The sequence below is a fragment of the Centrocercus urophasianus genome, unplaced genomic scaffold (genome assembly GCF_019232065.1).
Source record: "Centrocercus urophasianus isolate 14NV4802_14NV808 unplaced genomic scaffold, USGS_Curo_1.0 seq_20, whole genome shotgun sequence".
NCBI classification, from domain to species: Eukaryota; Metazoa; Chordata; class Aves; order Galliformes; family Phasianidae; genus Centrocercus; species Centrocercus urophasianus.
In genome coordinates this window covers 11,134,162-11,161,453 of record NW_024884756.1, presented here as the reverse complement: position 1 = coordinate 11,161,453, position 27,292 = coordinate 11,134,162, and the positions used below count along the sequence as shown (strand labels likewise).

The following is a 27,292-nucleotide window of genomic DNA, read 5'->3' as shown; positions in this document are numbered from 1 at the left end:
TGGTTCTAGAAGCCTTATAGGCCTAAGTGCATGTCAGTAGTGAGACTGCTGAGCAGTAGAGATACTTGGTAAGTGCTGGAAGCAGCAGAGAATGTCAATTAGCTCTTGCACGGAGCTTGGTGCTGCTGGAGCTGAACTGCCACTGGTACTGCCACGAGTGCACTGTGGTATGAACCTTAAATATGCTTCACACTGTACCTAATAGCCTGTGAACTCAGTAATTATACTCTGGCTATATCCCAGCCAGACTCTATCTGCTATCGGAAGAGACTGCCAACCTGGCTGTGTGATACCTTGAAAATCCCACATGGCCAAACTAATCTGTTGCTCCAGAGGAGCAGTTCAGAGGGTCTGCAGTGAAATGAAGAATTCGGCCCCTGTGCCTGAATCAGGCCCCTGGGAACTGCTCCTTGTTGGTTGCTTCTACAGCCTCCTGCTGCGGTGTCAGGTGCTACAGCTAGAACTGAGCTTAAAATGCATTTCAGCTCTGTGGTGCTTCCTGGGGTGAACTGGCTCTTTGTCAGTGGTGTACCATTCCTCCAGGGTAGATGAGAATGTGCCACATGAATAAATCTTGTGCTTTGTTTGCACTACTGACTTACATTGTAAATTTGAAGTGTCAGATGCTGCAAAGCTGAGCGCTACACAAAAGATCTATTTAAAGTAGACTCTTTGTGAAATCACCCTGGTTTTCTCCCATACTGAATGAAGTTAAGACTCTCAACCTGTCCTACAGTAGAGCATGTTAAAGGGGTGCTGATCATTAGAACATCATTAGTTCTACATAGATAAAGCTTTTAAGACTTATTTCTCTAGTGGACGAGTGTAAAACCAGAGCAAAAAACACCACAGCAAGAGGGTGTATGCAAACTGTATAGCACAAACCATTCTGTAAAGAGCTATACTTTGGTATCTCTCTGCTTTCACTCAGAAACCAGCTAAAGAGTTTGTTAACTTTCTTATCTTAATTACACTGGTATAAGCCTGGAGCGAGTCCACTGACATCTCTGGTTTTTTCTGAGCTTCAAATGGAGTTGTCTGATGTGAGAGTCCCTCTGTGCTTGGGCTGCTGTGAATGCTGGCACATCCGGCCTCTGACACTCCATCTCATGAGCAACAAAGTCCACCCTAGTTTTGAGCTATGTAAAAAGTAGAAAACAAAATACGTGTGGCCTCTTACATGTGTAGCTCTCACTGACACGAGACAACAGTCTGGTGCAAAGGTTACATACTTCTGTGAAAAGAAGAAACTGGATTATGGTCCTCTTGGGATAGTTGCACAGATGAAAATAGAAGCTTAATCAAGCAGGCAGTTTGTGAACTTGTGTCTGTAGGGACACATAAATGCATTCAACCAAAATCAAGCACTTAAACAAAAGCATTTCTTTCTCAAGGAACTTGAGAAAGCAGCAGATACTTTGCCCCGTGCTCTGTGAAGGTGACCGATAGAATTTCTTGCCATGCTGAAAAGGTAAATGTTGTTAAGCACTGGATTTACTCAAAGTATTTCTCTTCAAGCTGGGATGTGTGATCCTCCACGTATCAGCTGTGTTTGTGCTAACACCATGCAGACTTCCAGTTCACAACTGCCCAATGTAAAAACTGCTGTGCTCTGCTAGTTCCTAGCAGACCTAGCTTGTGGAGGTGGCTGTGTGGCTTTGCATTTGTCAAAACAATAGCAGTATAGCTGTGTCTGGATTTAACCTAGCTCACTCCAGGCTTCATGGAGGCCTCTAGATTAGGGCAACCTTGGCTGAATGTTGAGTGAAAGGAGCACAGGTCAGAGTTCTTCCAGGCAAGCTCAGAGCCTGTGCATCTGTGCACTAAAAACAATTTGCATGTGTATATTTTGATGTTTAAAGCTGAGCATAAGGAATCTGAGCCTGTTTCAGTATTGAACACTGAGACATCAAAAAGACATTTTTTGAAATGGTTAACTCTGAGCTGTGGCCTGTGGATACCTTGTGGATGTGCAATGAGCATTTCTGTCATCATGCAACTCTGACAGGAGGAGTGAGCTGAGAGACAGAGCAAACACAGGAGAAGCTGCCTGCTGCCCATGTGGCTAACAGTACAAAGACTGTTCTTCTCTTTTAAAGCATGAAATTTGGGAATGAGGGTCAAGCAGTGCACACAACTGACTGACTTCCTCTGTCCCACCAGGAATTCCCTGCATGCCAGGTTCTCTGTCCTTTGACCACTGGATCTGTTAAAGAATTCACTGTGGTGAAGCTGCATGACTTCCATGGAATTACATACACTCAAGCCCTAGTGCGGAGGTGGGCATGGCACACAGCAGAATTGATGCCAGGGAGGTGAAGTGTGTTGACAGAACAGAAGCCAGGTGAGTCCAGCTCTGCTTAGAGCAGTACATCATTAATGAAGTTTGATCCCAACACAGTCAGTGCTGGAGCATCCAAGGACTGCTCTGGAGAGCAGATTTGACTCATGTTATTATTGATGTCATTTATATTTTTATTTTTAGTGTTCAAAATATGGACAGTGAGGGAAGGCTTCTCTCTTATTACACAGCCATAAAGGGTATAGCATCAGCCAGGCATCATACTTCAAAAAAGATGATGCCCACTAAATAAAATCTTAAATCTCTTCCAAAAACACAGAGATTGAAAACCTAGCCCCTCTTTGATATGCCTTGTATTAAGCTCCTTTATTACATATACTATGTTTGTTCCATTGCTTAGAGCCCAGAGTCTGCAGCTGCAGCCCAAGTTGTTCTTCCTCTGATTCTCCATGTAACTGGGACAAAACATGTATCCCAAAACATGTATCCAGAAGCTGACAGCTGCAAAAGAAGTTACTTATCTCCTGTCATATCTCCCTCAGCTTTGGAACTTGTATCTGATACATCTTGACAGGCAACCTGTCCCACATCCAGTAGCCCCACCTGGCAGATGCAAGTCACTCTGATCTGCCACTACCAGAGGAGTTTAGAAATAGCAGTGAGAAAGCAACCTGGATTGCAGGTAGGAGGTGTGAAGGGGTCCTATACTGCTGGAACAGAGAAGCTGTGGCTGCAGCCAGCCCTTTCCTTATCGCAGGCTTGGCTGTATCTGCCTGTCACAATACACAGGCCAGCAGGTTCCCCCTCCTTCTATCACATGCTTAGCCCCTACAACACAAAGATCTCCTTCATGAGGGGATAAGGACACTGAGAGTTTTGTGAGAAGCACAGCCTTGTACACTCAGTCAGCAAGAAAGGAATTAGGAAGCTGTCACACGGAGTTTTTTTCAGATTAAAACAAGTACTCTTCAAGAATGATGTCCCTCACTCTATACCAGTGTTTGACAAGGTTCGAGAAGGTTCTTACCTTCTCGAATGGCTGTAAAGGGCACTCCCTCCTCTGTCTCCAGGCTGATAACTTTCAGTGCCACCAACTGACCATTGATCCTGTCAGTTCAGAGCGGAAGGTCACACAGAGCACCTTAGTGCTTGGCATGATGACAACATTAACAAACTTCTGAGGTGCTTCACATTCACCCAAGCAAAAGTATTTAGGACTCACTCTCCCTTCCAGGCCAAACTTAGAAACGAGTTACAAATCTCTTGTCTTCTTGAGAAGTGGAATGGAACCAGCCTATCCAGACAGAGCAGGTATTGCTATTGTGCCTTAGTGCTCCCATTCTTCCCTCTCACAGCTTTCCTGCCCCCATGTGATGGCAGTGTGCCCTCAGCCTCAATTTTGCTGTCATTCAGGAATTCCTCATTCCCAGGAAAACCCTTGCTCCATTTCTGATCTCCCTGGCATGCTGCCATGCAGCAAAATGCACAGGCAGAGAGTCCATTGCTAAAGTGGAGGAGTTCTCTGAAAAAATTGGATGGGTCTTTGCAAATATTCCACTTAAAAGCAAACCCAGACATTTGATTAGTCTTTATCTTCCTACAAGTACTCCAAATTGCCCAGCTTCAAGCTTATTCTTCTGATTTCTGTAACTGATAGGCATTGGGAATGCACTTACAGTGTCGGTGGTCCATGCTCACCTGCTGATGCCCCTGTAAACAGTTGCAGAGGACCCTTCACACAGCTTCTCCAGATGTACATAGGATGTGGCAGCTCCAAATGGGATGCCTTGCCTCTGCTTCTTGAAAAAAAATGGTATACATGTTAGGTTGCCATGAAGAACTACAAGCTACCAGCATGTCATTCACCAGTTAAATATGGATTCACAGTTGGAATAATCGTAAGATGAAGTATCTTCTGTCTGTCATTGTGGATGCTGCACACTCACCCATTTAAAACTCTCCACAACATCCTGTTCTTGGAAGGGATCAGTGTAAGTCCAAGGCCTCCACATTCTGCACCTTTGACTCTGGAGAGTGTGGAAATGCTGTGGCTGCTCTGAGAGCACAGGAAGGGCTGCTCTGGTTACATCTCTCAGCTGGCACAAGAACAGAAGGCAAACCATATCACTGGTGAACAACCATTTAACTGCAGTGGTTCTTTCCTTTCTCTTTGACTGCACTGGCTTTAAGCACTTCATTTTCAGCTCCCTCCCCATCATTCATGCTTTACAGGGACGATTTCCGAGACATGCAGAAGGGGAAAAACTGTCTGTATGTTTCTGTCTTGGTAAACGGTAGCTCTGACAGCACACAGAGATAAAACTGCTGCAACTACTGAAGAAACTTCAATCCGAATCATTCTAAATACATGATATTTTATCTTACCGTTGATTTTTTCCTTTCCAGATAGTAATCTGTTAGGGCAGGGAATAAAAAACAAATGCAGGAGTAAAATTTAGAGAAGTTTAAATTTATGCCATTCTTCTTCTCCTCCCCCCTGTCACATTAAGCCTTTCTCACCACTGTATGCTTTGCACAGCCTGGTAATTTGGCCCACACTTCGTAACAGTGCCATAAACCATAACACCAGTAGTAACGAAGGGCAGGCAGCCTGCAGTCTCCTCATGGGCAGCTACATGGGACAGATGCCTGCATCGTCATTGAATTCAAACACAACAGGACTTGTAATCTAAGGCATGATGCCTCCTTCAGAACACTGATAGATAGATAGATCATTAGCTCCCTGTTTTATAATCTCTCAGTGTCACAGAGCTTACTGGAGTGCAATCTCTTCCCAGATCATCACATCAAAGGAACTTATTTGCTATCTAAGGCATGAAGCGTTCTCTCAGCGGTTTCACAAGCCTGAAGCTGCAATGCTTGATGCTGTCTAGTTAGAAGCTAATGTGAACACCCGCGCTTCCTTACAACAAGGGGAAGAGCCCAGGCGCAGTCTCTCACAGTGCAGAATCATTGCATGGTGATATTAAATACCTCTTCTGTAGGTGCTGCTTCCACGTGCTGAAGGCCTCTGCTGTGCTGGGAGCCCCTTCCCTCAGAGCAGCAACTGCAGCACCGCGCCCTGACAGCACTCACACATAGCATGTCTCCCCTGCTGTCCTGAGTCCTGCTAGCGCTCTCTCTTTTCCCATTTGCTCCCCCCTCTAGCTGGTCTTATGACTTGCGTGAGACCTCTGCCTCGAGCGTTCTTATGACTTCTGCAGTTTTTCTTTTAAAGTGCAATATGCGATGATCCAAACTCATGCTTGCAGTAGCTCTGTTGGCTTAAGCTCATTGGGTACATGTCCTCTAAAAATATCCAACATATTTTCACAAAAAAGGAAGATGGAAGATAGACGATAAATCCAAACCTGCTCATATGAAGCTCTTTTGCTTAAGTAACTCTCAGTGTGATAGATGAGGTAATTAACAGATTAGGTAATTGTAATGTATCGCGCAGGAACAGGCTGTGACTTTACTCATGTCTGTACAACTACAGTTTTGTATGGCGTTAGCTTTAAGCTGAGCTGCCTGAGCGGCGTGGGTGAGCAGCGCACACAGCAGCTGTGCAAGCGTTGGCTGCCCGTCGCTGCAAGGCTTCCCACGCAGGAAGGCATTTCTGGGCGTTATGATCGCGTTCGTACAAACGGGCTTTGAAAATATATTTAAACACAAACAACGCGCGTGGTTTTGCAGCGGCGAGACCCTCCTTACCCACGCTAACACCACGGCCCGGCACGGAAGGCGGAACGTTTAAGCGCGGCTGCGCACGGCGGCGTTTTGTCTCAGGCGGGGACCCGTCGATGCGGCCGCCCGAGCCCGCCCCCGGACTCCTCCATCCCGCCCGCTGCGCGGCGCAGGCCCCGCCCCGCGTCCCCCAGCTGATCCGTGCCCCGGCGGCGTGGGCGGGCGGTAGGACCGAGCGCGCGGCCCGGTGAGGCGCGAGGCGGCGCGCGACGCGTTTTGCTCACCTGAGGCGTCCGCGCGCAGCTGCCGCTCGCTCGCGCTTTCACGCCGACGGTCTCTCCCGTAGGGGGCCGAGGGGCCGCCGCCCTCCGGCAGCTGTCGAGGCGGTGGGACGGGTAACGGGTGCGGAAAGTTCGGGGGAGGCGCGGGGACGCGGCCGGGCCTCTGCAGGAGAGGGGCTGGAGCGCGGCGCCAGGCAGAATCGCGCTGCTGAGGGGCCCCGCGACAGCTCCGTGCGTCGCCCGGGCCGTAGCGCGGGAGGCGGCGAGGGGCCGCGCTGCATAGGTGAGCCTGCTGTGGGCCTCCGCCGGGCCGCACTGACGGGGTGGCAGCTCGCGGGGCTCTGCGGGGCGGGGAGCGGTGCGTTCCTAGGGGTTCCTGAGGAGTTTTCCCTTTCGCCGTGAGGAGGTCACCTGAAGTCACTCTTTATCTCTTTTCACTTTCGATTTGCGTGACTCGGTTTCTTAGGGCTGAGCGCGCTTTCACCTTTCGGCGTCCCTCAGAGGCAGCCCGGCCCGGCTGTGCGGGCGGTTACTGGCGGTGTGGCGCAACCCGAGTAGTTGTAGAGGGGCTGGTGTTCTCCGGGGTGGGCGCCTCGTCGCCGCTGTCACTGTACGCTGCCTTCATCGAAGGAGCCGTGCTCGGCAGCTGTCTGGCTCGGGAGGGAAAGCATCTGCATGTGTGCTGAATGAGGAAGGTGTGGTTTCAGAAGAGGGGGCTGAGGGATGCTCACAAATCTTGGAGCTTCTTGTCTGTTCGGTAGATCTTTAATTATTAATTGGCTGTGTAACGGATAATTTTCATCCCAGTTCTTTTGGCTAATGCTAGGAACTAGGAAGCTTGGAAATAACGTTTTCAGCAGCTGTGTGGATAACTTTGTGCAACAAAGTTGCAGTCCTCTTAGTTACATGCTTAGCAGCTCTACAGTTCTGTAGCAGTAAGCCAACATAGGGGGATGTTATAGAAGGATTTGTTATTATCTGTCAACTGTAGCAGGTAAATAAACTACCAGACGGTGGTACGTTTTCAAGGCTGATGGGAGTTCCGTTATTTTTGCAAGTCAGATGTGTACAGGTTCTGTTCAGCCTTGTTTCTGTTCAGCCTTGAATATGAGATTACTTTTATGTCTGCGATACTCAGTACTCAATGTCCAGTGAGAGCTGTAGTCCTGTAGTAATCAGATGAATGTTTACGCCAGGTCGTTCCTTGCAGTAGCAGTTGTTGCAGTGTGGCAGTGTTTGATTTCTGGAGAATTGGAGTTAGCAATCTGCTCTGCTAGTGGGAGCCATGACATCACTGTCACAGTAGTAACCATCTGTTTGTAACAAAAATCCATTTCATAATTTGGATCCGTTTGGCAGTGTTAGCAGTTCTTCTCTTACAGTGTTGAAAAGAAAAAGTAGAAAGTAAGCATGTGGGCAGAGCAGCGCAGGTGCTGATAACTTGCCAATCCTTCATACCATGAAAGTGATATGTGATATCTGTTTTTTTCACTTCTGTGATTATTAAACTTTGCTACTTACAACAGTTCAGGTGAAATAATGTAATTGTAAAGCTACAACATTATTGTATACAAATGAAATTAGGTGATAGGCTCAAAAGAAAATGGCGTATTCTGATCGTGAGAAAACAACTTTATAAAGAGAACATGTTACTAGAAGTAAAATAGTAAATTTTTGTGCAGTCGAACTTCATGAGACATATACATTTTTGAGCCATTAAAAATAAATTCCTCAATGATAGAAGCCAAGCATATTAAGAGTTAATTTCTCTGGTCTTAAATATTTATGGTGTGATACGACTGTTGATACTCTGACAACTCTATCAAAGCTTCATATAGTCCACAAGGAAGTTATATATTTAGCTGCAGTCCTTCACAAAGAAGTGCCAACATCTTCAATAAAGAAATTCTAATAACTGTATTTAAATAGACTTATTCCAAGCAAGAACGCATCACAAAATCAGAAGTTCTAGGAATGATTCATTTCTTTTGATGTTTCATCAACACCTGCATTACTGGTGTTGTATGGCAATTTCTTTATCTTCAGACTTCCTCTGTTAGTGTAAAAATTGACAGTAGTGGGTTTGTTTTAGTTATTTGTTGTTGTTGAGAAAGAAGAGGAAGAAATGTCTTGAAAGCAGTATCTTTCTGATGATGAATGCAACTGTTTCTGATCCTAGAAAGTCTGATCTGACTTGATGTTTCTTGAGTGCAAAGTGTGTATGGTTCATTACAACGCTATTTTGTTATGTTAATTTGATTTTTTAATTTTATATTTTGTTTTATATTTTTGTGATTCCTATCTGTTCTTTGCCAGTTCTGAAGCGCAAATCACTCTTTTGGTGTCCTGCACCTGGTGTTACAAAGGTCTGTGTGGTACCTCATTATTCAGAGCACCCTAGTGCTGGAGAGTACTGGAATTTGTGTGTTACTTCAGTTATTTGTCACCATGATGAGCATTATTTCTAATTGTGAATTGAAACTTTTCTGTATGCAGTTTACAGCTTTGTATATATTATCTCTTGTGATCAAGACTTGTCTTTTTCTGTATGAGGGGTTCAAATATTCTAGATTTTTTTTCTTGGAGATGAACTGTCTTTCAAAGGCCACTGTGTTAGAATATTTTTCTGTTTTTGTTACAGCAGATATGAGACAGCAACCATGCTGAGGCAAAATGGCCAAAAGAATTTGTCTGAAACTTATTTCAGTCAATGTGATCACGTGTTCCTTAATGTAATTTTGAGTACTTCATCTAGCCAGGTAGTGCATTGAGGAAAATACAGATCTCTCTCTACCCAACAGACTGTAAGAAACAGGTATTCTCTGTAGCATCACTTTTCTTACAAGACGAGTAACACAAAGGTATCTTTGGGAAGATGGAAAGGTGTGAGCGTAGATTTCCAAAATTCAAAACGGAAAAGGGTAAAAGCATTAAATAGAGCAGCTGCTTTTTCCTTGTTGGTTCATGTGGGCTTATCATATAGCTACTCTGCTACCGGATTCTGTGAAGAAATGTTTTGAATTCTTCCATTGGTTTTCTGCATTCCTGCACAAGCTTTAATAGAACTGTACTGTTACATACGGTAATGTGATTTGATATATGAATTCCTAACTGTTATCTGTTCCTATAAATATATTTGCCTTATACATTTGGTTTCAGTTTAGGATTCTTAAACTGAAAACAAACCAATTACACTGCTTCAATGTTTTTTTGAGTGTGTACCAAGAATTAGAGAGGGTTTTTCTGCCTTTGAACTAGATTTTGATCAGTTTGCCCTTACAATGGGCCTACTGTGAGAAGAGTAGGTAGGACAAGTCTGACTGCTTAGCTTCGTCTGCTGGCTCTGTGTGAGTGAACCAAACCATCCTTGTGTCGTGGAAGTGATTATTGATTTCTACGTGTGGGATCTAACACTTTGCTTCTTGTTTCTTGGGGTTCTGGGATTATTATTGTCTTGGTTTCATGTTATTTGCAGTTAAATAGCTGTGTATATATATATTTTTTGTTTTGTTTCACAGTTTGTGGAGAGACTGTTCCTTTTGAAAGAGACATGATTTGGTGGTGATGGAGTGCTGCCACTGACAGATGGCCTCACAGGAAAGAAGGTGAGAATGAGTGAGCAGCTAGGGAGAGCCACAGAGGCTCCTAGAAATGTGCCAGCCAATGATTGCTCTGTGAAACTACTGAGTAATGTCAGCATACTCTGTGTGTAACCTAAGGTGGAGGAGGGAGGAATGACATAGCTTCAAGTTTCAGTTATGTCTGGAACAGTCAACTTATTAAAACAGCAAATTCTTCTTTATTTATTGAACTGTGTGGACATGGGAGCTTAAAAGTAACATTGTTTGGTGAATGGTAAAATCATCTCTGTTGCCTGAGATGGAAAATTAGTATCTTGTAATAAATTCTGGGATATAAGTACCCACACAGTGATCTGAAGGTTATCAAATGAATAATATCTGGAGTATAAGGCTGTAAACTAAATTGAATGCACAGTATGCTGACAAAAGCTCTATTATCCAAGAACACAGCACTGTAACATGTGCTTTGTCCATCTCAGTTAAATCCATGTTCTTGTTTCTAGCCTGGTACCCTAAATGTGACATTGGATTTTTCACAGAATTGTACAGTCACAGAATTGTGAGGGTTGGAAGGGAGCTCTGGGGATCATCAAATCCCTAACCTCCTTTTTCTGGCCTGTACGTTACTTGGTTCTTTTTAAATGTACTTGTATTCTAAACTCAGGTTCTCTGCATCTAAAATGCAGGATGGACTCTGTATTTTAATATTATGTTTGTCATTTGAATTACATTACTTATCTGAATCATAGAATAGTTCTTGTTTGTCATTATGAAGTTTTTTTTTCTTTACATGGAAGAAGAGATTGAGGATAGGTGCTGGAGCTGAGAGAGGCATAATTCAGTCTTGTGTAAGTTCCTCTCAGCTTAAATGTTGCAAAGGCAGACTGTACGAAGGTGTTGTTTGGCTGATGCACCACAATGAGCAAAACTTAGTTTAAAAATAAATAAATAAATGGTCTTCATGAATAAAGCTTGTAGCTTTTGAATGTGCTTCTTGGGTGTTAGAAGTTGTCCACAACGTGGCTTCTCAGACTAACTTTTTCTGAGTTTGCTTCAGTAACTGAATACATGTGTTATTTAATGTCTTTATTTTAAACAAACATTGCTATTCCATCAGAGCTCTTTCATTACCTTTTTGTATTTAACTTCAGGTTCATGCAAGGCTGAGAGAACTGTTTTATGTAGGCAGTAAATGACTTGACAGTAGCCAAAGAAAGAGCTAAGCCTACTTTTCCTGCAGGGTGGAGAAGTATCTATTGTATATCAATTTGGAAATCTGAAGAAAACTCTTAATTTGAAAGTCTCTACTGATGTTTGAAAAAACTTTTTTTAAGAATACTAAGTGACTTCACAATTTACTAGAAGTACGCTTGCTGTCAAAGTCCAAAAGAATTTCTTTTGCTGAATGGGCAATGTTGCTGGCTGAGCATTCGAACCAGAGTGCGAGTGTTACAGAACCTTTGGATAGCTTCAGCTCTGTCTGTGAGCACAGATACTCCCATGATGTTTCAGGGTTGTTTCTTTTCCTTGGTCCAGTTGATATGAATGACTGGTTCATTTGAACCTGAGAAAGTTGCTAAGAATTGAAAGATCAGAATGTTTTTTTTTCTTCTACATCCAAATTTCCCCAAATTAAATAGTATAAAATATGAATAGAACTTAGCAATCTAGAAGTATTCTTTCTGTTTTCTAAGATGGAAGAGTTCATGTAAATCTCGCTGCAGACAGGAACAGAGTTGCTCGGAAGAACTGATGCAGCTCTCTCCCCCAGCACATCCACAGTGGCAAAATTGTGCATGGATTTTATCTTCTTGCTGTGAGCAACAAGTGCAAGATGTAATTAGTTGTATTATTTGCAAATAAATGTGTCTTTAAGGGTTGCTGGTAACAATTGCTTTGAGGATAGTAAAGGAAAAATGAAAAACTAATAAACTCAAATAAAAGATTTTTGTTTTTAATTTAAAGAGCATTTAATTTAAGATCACCAAATCGTGAGTTCTGTTGATGCCCTGAATGTAAAACTAATATAGTAACCTCTAAGTTTTTCCTACATACATGAAAAGCAAGCTTTTGTGATATTGCAGTACCACAGAAGATTTCAAGCCAATTCTGTGCTTCCTTCAATCTTTTTGTAGCTCAGAAGAGGCAGAAGGAGCCAAAGAGAGAGGCCTGGTCTATACCTGGAGGGCTGGTTCCTGCTCTATAACTCCAGAAAGGCTTCCAGGCCTCTGTGGAAAGACTGTACTGCAGGCAGCCCTTGGTACAAATCACGGCTTACTTCTAACAGAAGGTAATAACTATGTTAATATTTAAGATTTGCATCATTAACAAACTTTAATTATCGCCAGCCTTTCTTTTAGAATGTTTCATTGATTGCATCTGCAAGTCTCATGTGCAACTTTCAAACTGTTTTTTAATGTTGCCAGTATTTCCTTTTTAGTTATGAATAACTTAAAACTATGTTGGAGCAGAGTTTAGTGTTTTCCTTCCTATTCTTTTTGTGATGGCTCTGGATTTCCCATTTGAAAATGGTAACATAGTCTAAACTGTCCTAACTCCAAATGATATTTATACGGTGTATTTCATTCAGAAAAGACATTACAGTGAGAAGTTCTCTGGATTTCTAGCAGTCTTGTTTTCCCATCAAAATAGGCATAGAACTCAGCAGTAGTGGAGGGCAAACAGCAGTCTTCCTGTATCAGTAACCACAGTTTTGTTGAGATGGGATTAAGCTAGAAAATGGTATTTATCATAATGTTTTCTCAAACTGCTGTATTGATTTAGCTTCATTAGAATTGTGAATAATTTTTATTTTTTATTTTTTTTTTTTTAATAGGTGGTGAGGTCTACAGTTTTGGAAAACTGCCCTGGAGATCAGGACCAGAGGAGTTCTGTGCTAATAGTCCCATTTTAGAAAATACCTTGCTTGGGCAGCATGTTATTACAGTGGCAGCTGGCAGCTTCCATAATGGAGCTGTGACAGAAGGTGGTGTGGTGTACATGTGGGGGAACAATTCTTCTGGACAGTGTGCAGTTGCTAATCAACCATATGTGCCAGAACCACAGCCTATCAGTATTTCTGATTCTGAAACCAGTCCTCTGCTATCAGTAAGGATTTTGCAGCTAGCATGTGGAGAAGAACACACGCTGGCACTATCGCTAAGCAGAGAGATATGGGCTTGGGGGAGTGGCTGCCAGCTGGGCCTTATAACAACAACTTTCCCAGTGACAAAGCCGCAGAAGGTAGAGCACCTGGCAGGACGTGTTGTGCTCCAGATTGCTTGTGGAGCCTACCACAGCCTGGCTCTGGTACAATGTCTCCCTGTGCAGGAGATGAAGCCTATTCCAGAGAGGTGCAATCATTGCAGTCAACTCCTCATTACCATGACAGACAAGGAAGATCATGTAATCATTTCTGATAGTCACTGTTGCCCACTGGGTGTAGCATTGGCTGATAAACAACCAGAAAACCATGCCTTCTGTTCTTCGTTGGAAAACCTGGAAGGAAAAAGTGTAACAGGCAGTGAGAGTGAAGACTGTAAGAAACCTCTTGTGGAAGAGCACGCGCTTGTTGCTTTAGAATCTGATAGAGCAAGTTTACTTTCCAGCAACAATGGACAAGAAGACAGTGGAATTTCTAGCCCTGGAAATATTCTGTGTGCTGACAAAAAAGAAGTGAAAGAGTACTTAATCAGTTTATCTGATCACACGTTAAATGAGAGCCTGGAGAAAAGTATCTGCACAGGATCTGAGCAGGTTGGTAGCCAGTAGATTGATGTGCTGCAACTCCTGTTATATATGTTGTGCTTGATGTTACTCATCACAAATGAGATACTCAGTTTAATGGAGCTGTGGTATTCCTATAGTTTTGAAGTGTTTCATCACTCAATTACTCTCAGTTTTGAAGTGTAAGAGTTTTTGTCCCCTATCCTTGTTGAGTTGTAACCCTTTGATGCGAGTAGCAGTGACAGTGCTATAGTCTTAACACCTCATGCTCCACAGTATCAAAAGCAAGTAAGCTTGTTTGCCATTCTCCTCTCTAGTCCTTCTGTGTTGTATGGGTTTCACACTTGTGTGGAAATTGTCAAATTTACCTTCAAGGTAAAGCTTCCTTTATTTTGCATGGAATAGATTCTTCACAAATCTGTTTAATTTCTTGATGTTAAAACATTGAATAAAAGGCTTCCAGTATTAATCAGTACACAGTGGCACAAATGGATAAACAGGGATAGGAATTCATAAATACTGCTCTGTTTTGAGCAATGCAGAAAATAGTTCAACAGTACTATTTTGATGCTATAGCAGAGCAGTTAAATAAAACTTCTTAAAAAGGAACAGGTTGTTGTTTGATGTGACTGTTTCCCAGCTCCCTGACAAAATATCACCATTTCTATTGTTTGGAAAAAAGATGTTGTATATCAAAGGGGGATAAAGTATATATAACCTAAAAGCTTCTAGGCTAAAATCTAATGCAAAACTTGACGGTACAGTCTTGGCAGTACCTACCTGAGTACTAGGTGATGTGTGATAAAGGTAACTTCTGTAAGGTAAACTGCTACTCTGGTCCCATTTGTGAAAGTTAAAGCAGAAATAGGAAAACTTCTTCCATTGTTTCAGAAGTGAGTATATACAATTCTGAAATTCATTTTACAATTATCTGGGATGTGTTGTTGTCACTGCTTGCTAAAACAAGCGCAAGTAGTATTAAGAACAAAAGGCTGTCCTGTAATTTGGTATTTCAACATGTTCTGTTTTCCTATTGAGAGAGATCTATTTAATAAACATTACCTAGACACAACTGTCCTTGCTGGTACAAATGCAGTCTCACGCTTGTGAGCTCCTCATAATCTTGCAAGCACTCCTGCCATTAGGAAATAACTGAAATAAGTAATTTCATGCTCTGTCTTGATTTCTTGCTTCAGGAATGGTTCTAAAATAGTTTTTCTCACACAGTTCCAGGAATTAGACAAATATGGGATTGATCCACTGAATCTTAACATAACTGAGCATCTTTATCTCTGCTCTTCAAGTTACTCATGGATGCTCATGTAATGTTTCATCTTAGTTTTGGAAAAACATAAATGACGACAAACCTGGTCTCCCAAGTTATAATGTGCGTATGAGTGAGACAATCCCAGCCCTTTAGGCTACTTTTTCACAAAAATTATCAAAGATTCTTTCCTTTCTGATGGGGTAAAAATAAGTTATAATGTTTTCCACCAAATATTGGGTGACAAAATAGGACTTGCTGTCCTGTTTTCACTTTACTATCTTGTGTATCAGCTCTTATTTGATAGGTGAAGTTATTGCTGTTGCAGGCAATGATGCACTGATACTAATAACTGCCTTTAGTCAGTTTATCACTAGTGTAACTTGATGACTTATCTAAGTGCTTTATGGCTGCAGTAGCAGCGTGGGAGAATAGATAGAATAGAGTGGTCTTAAGGCAATCCTTGGAAAAGAAGTCAGTGAATCATTGTTTACCGTTTAATGTATGAAAAGGAGACCTTACATTTCTTCTAGTGCACTGCTCAGTGATGCACTCTGTTTGCTGGCAGAGTTGGTAATGAGCCTGAAATATATGTTTGTAAAGATCCATTTTTTTTGTATTAAAAAAAAAAAAAACAACAACAAAAAACAAAATCACACCCATAGAAATAGCCTTCAGCCCCTTATGAATGAGCTACAATGTGGCAAGTCCAGAAGACACTTGGAGGTATTTTTGGTCATATCCATAGAAGTGGTGCTCAATTGTAACCTGTGATTCCAAGGATCAGTAGCAGTTTATGTCAGACTACTAAAAAAACCATTTCTTATAATGTCTTGTTCAGTATAGCTCTTAGTTTGATTAGTGAATCAGCCCACTGTTACTTGCTGTCTTTGTAGCACTTTGACTTCTGTTGTTTTTATTTTATTTTAGCCTTCTCAAGGAGAACAAATTGGTGCTTGTATCCCTGGTCCTCCAGGTACAAGTGCATCTGCCTTAAACAGCCTGGTGGCCTCTTGTGCATCAGCAGTCGGTGTGAGAGTAGCTGCTACATATGAGGCTGGAGCGTTGTCTCTGAAGAAAGTAATGAACTTCTATGGCACACCTTCAAATGAACCAAGCCCTCAGCCTGGCAGTGGTTCCACAGGGCCTGAAGCTCTGAAAGACAGTCGAGAAGAGCAGGTCAAACTGGAATCAATGCAGGGGAAGAAGAGTTCCAGTTTAGTAGATATTAGAGAGGAGGAATCAGAAGGAGGAAGTAGAAGACTTTCCCTGCCTGGCCTGTTATCACAAGGTAAAAAAAAAAAAAAAAAAAAAAATGGACTGAAAATATGACACATTTATTGACCATAAAGTTACTCTTCAAATGGGCCTACTGTGTTAGTCTAGCCATCTTCTTGCAACGTGATTGTCTATACACATTGTATAGTAGATGAAATATCTGTGGCCTCTGATCCCTCCTGTGCTGAGATGGTTTTGACCAATGGTTTTTTGGGTATTCCAGCTCTCGCCACCAAGATTCAAAGCTGGTGATGTTTCTCCACCATAGGCTTCCATGATATAAATTACTCTGTATATGTGGTTATGTAGCTTGATTCTGTATCAGTCTGGTGTCTGTACAGAAATTTCAGAAATTGGAATATTTCTGTTTGCTGCAAGTGTATATTTTCCTTAAAAGTATACTTATTGTACATATAGTTTGTTTTGGCACATCTGCAGTATAACTGCATTGTTCTCATATGCTGTTAACTTTGCTAGCTGGTAAAAATTACTTGGGATCCATCTGCCTTTAGCCTATCCGTGGCTGCTTCTTGTCAGTAACTTATCTTCTTGCACATCAGCCTTTGCTCTTAATCTTAATTAAAACTTCTTGCAAAAGCCTTGATTTTGCATAATGCTGAGTAACATGCCTGTGTAAGTGATGAATTTAAAATGATGACCTATTTTTTTTCTCTTGGCATGTTTTCAGTTTCTCCTAGGCTCTTACGGAAGGTAGGACGGGCAAAAATGAGGACTGTAGCTCTCACTCCAACCTACAGTGGTGAGGCAGATGCTCTTTTACCATCTCTAAGAACAGAGGTATGGAGCTGGGGAAGGGGGAAGGATGGACAGCTAGGACATGGTGATGTTCTACCAAGGTAAGATTTCTTTGATAAACGTTTCTTTATTCAGTCAATCACTTGAAAATCATAAGTATCCAATTTAATTTTGATCACCTGCCTCGCATTGTTTGTGTTCTTTGAGGTGTTCTGACCTAAATTCTTCCACGAAACATGTCACATGCTGTGTTGTTACTGATCTTCAGTTAGTCAGAATTTCTCCCTTGCAATTGCTAGGAGTTCTGGTGATATTTTGACCATGTTGCCCACGCTAGGGTGGCACTTGTGTCTACTTTTGCACCTTGTGGCCTTTTTGATTAAGCTTATTACTGGATTATGGATTATTGTCAAAAGACTTAATATATGTTTGCTATGTTTGGTTTTTCTGATGTTCTGTGGGAGTGGGGTAAAGGGAAGAAAGACGTTTTTTATTTTAAACTCTTCTTTATGGGTTCTGGAAATTGACAGGCTTCAGCCACTATGTGTGAAAAGTTTAGATGGTAAAGAAGTGATTCACATCTCTGCTGGTGGTCATCATTCCTTAGCACTCACTGCCAAATCCCAGGTACATGTTACTGTCACGTTGAATGTTTTCTAGGTTTCTGTTTCTTGTAAGCTCTAGTTTCTGTTTGTGGGAGGGGACTTGGAAGCAGTGTGCCTCATGAAATTCTGATTGTATTAAAGTTCTCTATGGGCCATCAGTATTATGTTTGAAGACTGTAGTGACCTGTTGCATTTCTGTTTCTATTCTCAACTTGTCTTCTCACATTCAGAAAGACGTAAAAAATTAGTGAAGAGCTTCTTAGTACATTTCTCTGTATGCCTTTGGCTTGTATTTGCACACTCAATGCATTGTGCTACTACAATTCAGATTTCATCTGTGTATATTGGTTGTTAAATACTGATATTGAGCTGTTTCTTACAGGTGTATTCATGGGGTAGTAACATCTTTGGTCAGCTTGGTCATACGAGCTCCCCAACAACAGTCCCTCGACTTGCAAAGGTATTTTGTTTTCTGCATTTTTCTTCTTTGAGGTTAGGCCTATTCCTACAAAAGTGAATACAAAGCAATTTCTGAAAACTGACCTTATTTATGGATCTGCATGCTATATAGTAGCAGAGTCTTTGCTTTCTTTGGTTTATACAGTGACTGTTATTTTTAAATGAGCTTGTGAAAAAGGTGTTAAAGAAATCATATTTTATATATATATATACACTTATATACTCATATATATATACTTGCACTGTTTTTGACTGCTTCGAAGTTCTAATACTGAGAGACAAGACTGTTTTGTCTCCTTAGCAAACCTGCCTAACAGTTGGTTCTTCTGATACAGATGTGGAAGTACTGAAGCTTTCCTATTTGTATAGAATAGCTAAACAAATGCTCCTAGCTTTTTCCAGTTTTGCTAGATCATGACCATATTTTTTTCTTGTGTATTTATAGAGCTGTTAGTTAAATCTTACTCCTTTTAATAGGGTTTTCAGTTTGAGTTTTTCATTATTTTGAGTGAATAGGTTAATAATGATTTTTTGAGTCAGACCAGATCCTTGCCTGTTTTCCCCTACGGCAGGCAAGCACCAGAAAACTAGCTGCAGAATTTTTCTGCTTAGGCCATATGCAAATTAAGGTACAGCATGTTAGCTTTCCCCCATATTTGTGGGTTTCACAGCTAAATGAACAGGGAAAACTGGTGCCATAATTTTCATTAAACCTGCCTGATGCCACTTAAATTATAAACCAATTTTATTTTTAAAGGTTAAAAGAAATATCTACTAGAAAGAAGAGTGAGAAGAGATGATTTTCAGTGAAGGACAGAAAATACACTTGTTATAAAATGCTGATGTTAAAAAAATTACCATTCCTGTAATACATTAGCTTGTTATCAGGTGTATTACTTGCATTCTTGTCTAGAAGCTGTGCGTACTCTCCTTCCAGTTGGAGATGACTTCTAATTCTTCCTCTTATCATGAATTTCAGGTGTGTGGTAATGGTGTTTGGAGTACAGCAGCAGGATCAGATTATTCTCTCTTCTTAGCAGATGAGGAAGACTTCCAACCTGGATTATATTATTGTGGTCAAGAGACAACAACAGATAGTTTGAGTGAAAGTAATTGTAGTAAGAGTCCGGTTTTGTTACTATCCTGTAGTAAGGTGAGTGATATTTCCCCTAAGTTAGTACAAGTCATACTGATTGAAATTGAATCTTACTGTTAACTACCAAGAGGTTGGCTTGAGGTGAGGGAATGTGTACTCTGATTCTGTGTCTTTGTATCATTTGGGCTAATTTGAGTTTAAGATAGCAAAAAGGAGATGCTCTGGGAAGAAGGCTGCTCTTTTGTTTCAGTTAATCTGAGCCGCAATCCTACGTCCCTAGATCTAGTAGAAAAACAATAGGAGAGAGGTTTTGAGGTGGGATGGATTTATACATATGAACAAACCCAGTATATGTACATGTGTGTTTCCAAGGAATCCTCTTTTTAACAAAAAAAAAAAACAGGGAAGTGGAGTTCAAACACTGAGTTATGATATAGTATTGCATATGAACTGGAACTGGTGAGGAACCTCAGTGCATTTAGATTAGTGGCACACATACTGACTTGAGGGAATTTTTTTCCAAAAACTGTAAGTTGCAAGTAGTGTTAGTGCAGATATCAGTGTTAGTCCAGTTTGTTAATGCTGTAATATTCCTCTTAGCAATAAATTGACGTCTTTCAGATTGAGAATGCACTGTAGTTCAGAGCACAATTACATTAAGCTCTTGTTATCCTCAGCTCCTAATTATCAGGAAAAAAGAGCTGATGTGGTATTATATTGATATCAACATTGTTTACATAGGCGTGTTCTAGAAGTGGCTAAGCTGAAGGTAACTGTGTCTTAAACAGGCAATGATTGTTGTCTTTAAAAGCTTTTTTTAGCAGTAGTATAACGAACAACATTGACTATAAATGTTTCCCCTACACTATTAATTTTGTATTAAGCCATTGAATAGACTGCTTGACTTTAAGTTTTAACTATCTGCGGTAACGCTTGGCACTAACAATGATAGCCTTTATTCTGTATCATCCTAATTTTTATTTACTTTTATTTTCAAATGTAAGCTGTTTTTCCTTTTTGTTGTTGTTTTGTCTTTCAGATAGGATATATAAGCAATGTGATAGCTGGTGGAGACAACTGTTTGCTCTTGGTAGACAAAAACATAATGGGGTATATTGCCAGTTTGCATGAGTTGGCTTCTACTGAGAGAAGGTTTTATTTCAGACTGAGTGAGATCAAATCTCAGGTTCTTAGACCTCTTCTAGGTTTAGGTAAAATTTTTTTAATATTTTCTTTAATATTATTTAGTCTGTGTTCTATAGTAAAGCTCATTATGTGAGACTTAGGTCATTACGTATTTTTAAGTCAAGCCAAGATTGTTTTTGTATCCCTTGTTTCATTCAACTACTGAAACACAGCTGCAGTTTGATACCTGTGCAATGTTACTGGTATTTGTGCTTTCTTAACTGTTTCATCTGAAATAATTGTTTGAACCATTATGTAATGTAAAGTCATTGAATTCCTGAATGTGGATGATGTTGCTGGGAAGTGAAATGAGCTTATATAATGTCCATACGGTGTACTGGGGTAATCCTCTTATTAATTGGTGATCTACTTTTATAACGTAAGCTAAACTTCTCTCTGATTTATTACAGATAATTTGGGCAGTGCAAATACAATCCAGTTGTTGCAAGAAATGGCAAGCAGGTTCAGCAAGCTATGCTATCTCATTGGTCAACATGGGGCTTCCTTAAGTAGCTTCCTTCATGGAGTTAAAGAAGCCAGGAGTTTGGCCATTCTGAAGCATTCCAGTCTCTTTTTGGATAGTTACACTGAGTAAGTGTCTGTCTCATCTTGAGTGTCTGCAGGCTCAATCCACTGACCACAGCAAGCCCTGTATCAGGAGAAAATAGATCATAAAGGAAGTTATGTAAGAAACTAGAATTCAAATTACATTCTTGCAATTTAAAATGTATGCAGTTTTTCACAGGCTAGTTCATTTTGTAGTAAGCTTTGTATTTCAAACTTTGCTAGTGTGCACGCTGGACAATTTTGGTGTTGGGAAAGCATTAGGAATGTAAAATTCTGTACAAACACTGAATTGACTGCTGCATGTATAACAGTAAAGCATGACATATTTGTTAGTTAAAGATATCCTAATATAAGGCAATAGAGTTGCCGTTACTTGACCACTAAGTAAAAATACCTTTGGAATTTACTGTGGTTACTGTGGTCTTTTGAAAAGTCATTAACTAAAAGTTGTTTCCCGGAAGAACAGTTCTTCTGTCTGGTATCTGCTCATAGCAGACCTTATGCCTAGAAGACACAGTTGTGTTAGCACTCAAACTGTGGTCTGAATTATCTTTATTATTATTATTATCTTAATTATTCTGGGAGAGGATGTCTATGCAATTGTTTGCTGTCTTTCCTCTCAGTAAGCTTTGCAGTTGTTGGATAACTTCATCCAAATTCATTTCAGAAATCTCAAATTAGTATCTACAGGCTTTGTGAAAAATACTGGCTTAAGAGGAAAGGGTCTAAAAGTATCTTATCTGAATGTATCTGTCTTACTAGATATCTGAAAATCCCTAAAGGAACAGAACTTTGTGATTGAAAACTCAAAAGCTTCACTTGTTTTGCAGTAGCATTCTGAATGTGCACTTGCACATTTTATTAAATACAAGTTGTCTTTCCTGCTGGGTCAGTGACAGAATTAAGCCATGTCACCCTGAAACAAACTTTTCATCTCTGTTTATCAGATGAGTGATCAACGATTTTCTCCGTTTCATCCATACTGACTGCAGTTTTTATTTTAACTTGGGTGCCTGGAAATGGTTCTCATTATTACTAGAATTTCTTCTTTTTATCCTGTCACTAACTGCTGTGCATAAAGTCTGTTCTTGATTATTTGCATGGCTTCTGCTCTTCCCCTTTATTTTCTTAGTTCTTCAAATATTAATCTGTGTATGGTGTCAAACCTATGCATTCTTCTCAGTGTAGTGTCTTTACCATCTTCCAAGGATCCATCAAGCCACATGAAAGACTATCAGTTAATTGGATTAAACTGAGACCTGCTTTTGTTGTGAATGGTATCTCTGTTACAAGGGAAGGGAAGAACCTCTGGAGGCTCTCTGGTCCAGCCCTCTGTTCAAGCAGGACCATCCAGAGCAGGTTACCCACATTGTATCCAAATGGTCAATTCTTAATTTTTTTTTTTTACTAGGGAAGAAATGAAGGGTAAAATGATGAGTACAGGAAAAAGAGAGATTTCTATCTTTAATACTATTAGGAGCTAGTGTTATTAAACTGTTGAAACAGATGACCTATTCTGTACATGTTCAAACTTGGGGAAACAAATACTTCAAGTTTCTGTTGTAAAATAGTTCCTCTGGCAGCAACAGTGTGTAACAGTAATGCATATTCTGTCCTTCATGTGGAAAGTGAGTACTCAGTGTTAATGGTAACACTGAGTATTTCAGTGTTTGGTATTTTCTCAAGTCCTTAGGCTTTTGATCACTTGTGTAACAGGTAATGAGGATCTCACTGGTATGCTGATGGAAACTACAATAGATGCCATTTCCAGGGTTGTTCCTAGTTTGAAACTAAAGGTTTCTTTTCTTTGACCATTTTAGGTACTGTACTTCAATAACAAATTTCCTTGTAATGGGAGGATTTATGCTTCTCGCAAAGCCTGCAATGTAAGCAAACTTTTACCATGATGTGGAGTTCTTGGTCAGCTTGTAGAGTGTTCTAAAGAAGTATTTGTGTGCATGTGTGTGTATAGTAATGAGCATGTAGTGACATTGCCTCAGCATACTTGAGTACAATAATTCATCTTCCATTAGATGAAGAAAAAGGTTTCTCCCTTTAAAGTATGATAATAATTCATGTTAAAATGCTGCTTAATTAGCTCAATTGCCATTATATCTAGGTGTGGAGAGAGGAGGAAAAAGATCATAAGTGAAGGCAAATTGTTTAAAAGAAGCATAAGTGGATTTCAAGTAATTTCCGAAAGCTTAGGAGTGATGTTTGTCTGTATTTTATGCTTTCAGTTATTGCTCCCTAGATTATACAGAACGGTGAATGTTTCTTTAAGAGTTAGTGAGAGTAGATATTGTGAATTCAGTTTAGTTTGAATTCTTTTATGTTTATATTCTTTTAAGTTTGTGGAAGCTCTCTAAAAGGATGGAGAAACAGCACACTTTCCGCATCAGACTTGCTTTACTTCTTGTACAGATGCTTTTAAGCTTGAAGAAAGAAACTGTGCTTTTAGATCTTAGAATACAGCCTTTTCTCAGTTAAACAGTATTTTTGCCTATGAATTGAAGTAGTGATGCTGTACAGCTCTCGCTCTTCTGTTGTGAGGAAATCGTAATGGAGTTTTTTTTCCAAATGTTGTCAGAAAAATTGCCAGTTTTCATTCCTTCCTAAAGTCTCTCATCTGGACATGATTTTGTTACAGCTGATTGTGATACACTTTGAATGTAGCATAAGCAATGGTACTGGAAGTTCTTTGAAATATTGGGGTATCTAACACAGGGAATTTTCTACCCCTGTGGAGTAGTGCCAATGACTGAATACAAAATCCCACTGCAGAGAGACATTGAGAATCTTTCCACAGTGTGCAGGATTCTTAGGGTGACTTGCAAGAAATCCGAGTTCAAGTATAAGCTTGCTTATTATTAGCAGTGACAAGTTCTGGATGCTGAAATTGTGTACCAGATTCTTCACACTGGTTGGCACTGTTTGGTATCAAAGCTCCTCCTACTGCAGCCAGGGTCTCATAAGGTGAACAGCAATTTTTAAGGGTTCTGAGACTTCAGAGAGCAGATATCATGGAAGTTTTGGCCCTTGCCTGTAAAGGGAAGCCAAGAATATCTTTGCTGATAACGATTTTGTTTTTGCAGTGAATTCTGTCTCTGTGAATGGTTAATGGCATCAGTGTGTCTTTTCTGGATGTTCCAGGATATTCCAGAAGACGAACAGTTAGCCTTAACAGTTAGTCTTAACTTTCTTTTAAGCTAGCTGACTTCATTGGGAAGTTTAGTTATATACATCTATAGTATATAGATGTGTATAAGAGTATACAGGTACTTGCCATTATTATTTGACACTTTCCTATGGCGAGAACTCCCTGTGAGGATCTTGAAGCACTTCAGAAATGCAAGCCACCCATTTAAGTGGTTGACTTAGTTTAAATTTACAACTAAGTTAAATAATTTTTAAATTTATAGTTAAAAATACAATCTTGTCTCTAAAGAAGACTCTTCTTAATGCTTATTGAGCAAGAGAGTTCTTAATATCATTAGCAGACCTAGAGAAGATACATAAGATACCATTTCGTGCATCAAATTAATCATGTAGAGCTCTAGGGAGCCTGATGTGCAATTCTCTGATCTGGTTCTTTGTCCCTGGGGCTTACTTTCTCAGCCTCACCTGGTTCTTGAACTTCATGGTTTAAATGCTTCCCAGCTAGATGTGTATTAATGCAGATATGTCATGTGTGCACATGTGATGGCACAGGTACTATGAAGGAGAGGGAAAAGCAGATTTGTTTTCACTTTTATGAAGAAATCCTGGTCTTGTGTGCTAATGCGTTGTCTTCAGAATCATTTCCCTCTTCTTCTCTGAACTAGATTAGTTCTCCCTCTTGGAAGTCAGACTGAGGATTGAACAGATTTCCTGCCTTTCTTTGAGGTAGGATGTAATTTTTCTAGTTAGGGGAAAAACTGTTCAGCTTTCTTTAGTAACAGGGGTGGGGAAGAGATTATTTGGTTATATTTAGGAAAGTGTACTGGAGCAAAGTTAAGATTCATTTAGGCCTCCTTATATGAGTCAACACTGCTAGAAACTCACTACTTTAACAATAACCATGACAAAGCTAAAACATTCCACCTATTTTCTCTTTTACTCGCCACATGTCAAAGGGGAAAAAGGCAATTAATTACTCTTCAAGTGGGGCAACTTAAGTCAGCTTTCTTCAGCCAGCATAATGACTGAGCTTGTGCAAGCAGAACTGAACTCCTGTGTTGCAGTTGGTAGAGAGCTACATGATTTTATTACAGTACTTGCTTAAGTTAAATTGGGAATGGATTAATAAGTAGCACGTGTTTGCCTTTGTTATTTTTGTTTTATGGAAATCCAAAAAGGTGCATTCTGTGCTAGTACAGTGCTCACTGATGCAAAGTATCACTGATGTCTTACTGTCATTCTTGTTTCCTTCCTGTTCCCCAATGGTCCTATCATTTAGAGACTTCTTGAGTAAAAGTCAGGAGCTGTTACAGAAATTGTCTGAGTACAATGAGGAAAACCTGCAGCTAGTGGATGTTCTAAATGCTCTGTTTTTCATGCCGTTCGGACGACTTCATGATTATGCCAGAACCTTGCTAAAGCTTGCCACGTGTTTTGAAGTGGTAAGCTGTCTTTATTATCTATATCTCAAAAAATATCACACGAAACTTATTGCTTGGAAATAGCAGTGAGAAGCAGATGCCAGGTAATTAGAAGTAGCTTAGCCCTCAGTGAAGCTACCTTGGATTCAGCTTTGCTACAGAGAAAGATCGTGTACATTTACTTGCAAATTCATAACCCACACTTGTGTAGATCACGCAAGTAAAATGTTGTTACTCTGCCAGAACTTTCTAGTGCTTGAGTGCCTAATTGAAAATTTTTCTTGCATTATTTTGATGTCTGCGTATTGTTTTTCACTTCCATCTGGCATTTTTAGAGTAGCGATCCTTGGCTTTTAGCACTACTGAAAATAATGTGTAATATTAGATATACGTCTTTATACATAGCAAATGTCTACAACTGCATGCTATTGAAAGAGCAGGTGACTAATCAGCAGTAAAAATTGCATGTCCGTCCCAGTGTGCTTATGAGAGGCATTACTCCTGAAGTTGTGATCATTTTTTCTGCTAATCTCGTTAAGCTGCAAGAAAGTGAGCTATGTAATTATGTATGTTAATCATTCTGCCTTTAGTGTTGATGGAACTTCTCTGGTCTAAACTCCTGTCACACCAAGAGAACATGTGACCAGGAAAATTACCTAGCTTCCATTGTTGATTTTATTAACTAGACCAGCTGTCATACACTTGGTGCTAATTTAATAAAATGGGATACTGTCTTGCAGCTTGGTTATTGTTATTGGTACAGGCCCTCAGAAACTCTGTCAGGTCTGTCTTGCTTTGTGCCCTAGGCATCTCCAGAATACCAGAAGCTACAAGATTCTAGCTCTTGTTATGAGAGCCTTGCTGTCCATCTTGGCAGAAAAAGGAAAGAAGCGGAGTACACACTTAGCTTCTGGAAGACATTTCCTGGGAAAATGACGGTATGATGACAATTGTCAGCCTGTTAGTAGCTGGTATGTCTGGCTGTGAACTTTATATTGTCTGTTATCTATGCTACTTTCAGTTGCAGATTGCATTTTTTTTTTTGCTTGTGTTGCTGACGTAATGTAATTTTAGAAAATTTTGGCCTATGAAAGTACGCTATGAAAAATAAATAGCACTGATCTTAAGTCGTAATCAGTGAGAAGTAAACTTCTGTGACTATTACTAATCTCTACCTGTAGGATTCTTTGCGGAAGCCAGACCGTCGTTTAATCTGTGAAAGCAGCAACAGGGGGTTGTCCCTACAGCATGCTGGAAGATTCTCTGTGAACTGGTTTATCCTCTTTAATGATGCTCTAGTGCACGCTCAGGTAAGCCTGCTTGCATCCAGGAGCAAAGCTTTCTTTCAAACAATGTGACTCATTTTTCATACAGCGAAAGTAAGTTTTTGCACTATTCACTACAATATTTCTTAACACAGAGTGGTACTTTTTCATGTTTACTAAGGAATTTGAAATGATCTACTAGTGTTTTCTTTCAGTGTATGTTTGGTGTTGCCTTGTGGTTGGCATGGTTTCTGCTCTCTTTTTTTGAGAGAGGAAAGTGTGCACAAGGAGCCCGTAATACCATTTTCCTTAGTCTGTAGAGGAAGAAATTATGTTCAGAAAAATCATGGGCAGGGGTAATGAATCAGTTAGTACTCAGTGAAGTTTCTCTTTTCCTTTCCTTCAGTTTTCAACACACCATATTTTTGCCTTGTCCACACTGTGGGTAGAAGCTCTTTCAGAAGAAGCTGGTAATGTGTGAGTATGAGTATTTATTGTGTTGTGAGGCTGAAATAATCAGATGTCTTGGGTGGGAGGATTAGGGCTTTGTAAAGTTACTGTAAACTAGGAGCAGAATGAGGTGTAATCATTTTTAGCCCCTTTTCTTTCAGATGATTTTCTTTTATTTCTGTTTTAAAAAAAAAAAAAAAAAAAAAAAAA

General features: G+C 40.3%; 2 protein-coding genes across 15 annotated transcripts in view; one reads left to right on the top strand and one right to left on the bottom strand.

Annotated features, from left to right (window-relative positions):
• The window catches only part of CDK15 (cyclin dependent kinase 15), a 34,025-nt gene extending 28,605 nt beyond the window's left edge, over positions 1–5,420 (bottom strand). For 6 of the 8 annotated variants that reach the window (XR_006169438.1, XM_042822232.1, XM_042822239.1 and 3 more), the window contains exons 1-4: positions 5,297–5,420; positions 4,249–4,398; positions 4,001–4,101; positions 3,330–3,409 (exon numbers count right to left, since the gene is read on the bottom strand). Coding sequence is in view for 7 of the 8 variants with exons in the window: in XM_042822232.1 (XP_042678166.1) it covers positions 3,330–3,409; positions 4,001–4,101; positions 4,249–4,398; positions 5,297–5,407 (442 nt within the window). In the remaining variant the exon portion in view is untranslated. The remainder of the gene's footprint in view (positions 1–3,329; positions 3,410–4,000; positions 4,102–4,248; positions 4,399–5,296) is intronic. The other 2 variants (XM_042822234.1, XM_042822235.1) reach the window with 1 other exon arrangement.
• Positions 5,421–6,178: 758 nt separating this feature from the next.
• Positions 6,179–27,292, top strand: part of ALS2 (alsin Rho guanine nucleotide exchange factor ALS2) — a 37,756-nt gene continuing 16,642 nt past the window's right edge. For 3 of the 7 annotated variants that reach the window (XM_042822227.1, XM_042822230.1, XM_042822229.1), the window contains exons 1-15: positions 9,789–9,875; positions 11,987–12,141; positions 12,688–13,607; positions 15,772–16,132; positions 16,808–16,976; positions 17,406–17,502; positions 17,863–17,940; positions 18,919–19,092; positions 20,075–20,246; positions 20,631–20,811; positions 22,608–22,673; positions 25,226–25,388; positions 26,174–26,305; positions 26,549–26,677; positions 27,039–27,109. In XM_042822227.1, coding sequence (XP_042678161.1) covers positions 9,856–9,875; positions 11,987–12,141; positions 12,688–13,607; positions 15,772–16,132; positions 16,808–16,976; positions 17,406–17,502; positions 17,863–17,940; positions 18,919–19,092; positions 20,075–20,246; positions 20,631–20,811; positions 22,608–22,673; positions 25,226–25,388; positions 26,174–26,305; positions 26,549–26,677; positions 27,039–27,109 — 2,888 coding nt within the window. In that variant the 5' untranslated portion in view covers positions 9,789–9,855. Of the gene's footprint in view, positions 6,237–6,341; positions 6,392–6,486; positions 6,554–9,788; positions 9,876–11,986; positions 12,142–12,687; positions 13,608–15,771; positions 16,133–16,807; positions 16,977–17,405; positions 17,503–17,862; positions 17,941–18,918; positions 19,093–20,074; positions 20,247–20,630; positions 20,812–22,607; positions 22,674–25,225; positions 25,389–26,173; positions 26,306–26,548; positions 26,678–27,038; positions 27,110–27,292 lie in introns of those variants that run through there. The other 4 variants (XM_042822224.1, XM_042822226.1, XM_042822225.1 and 1 more) reach the window with 4 other exon arrangements.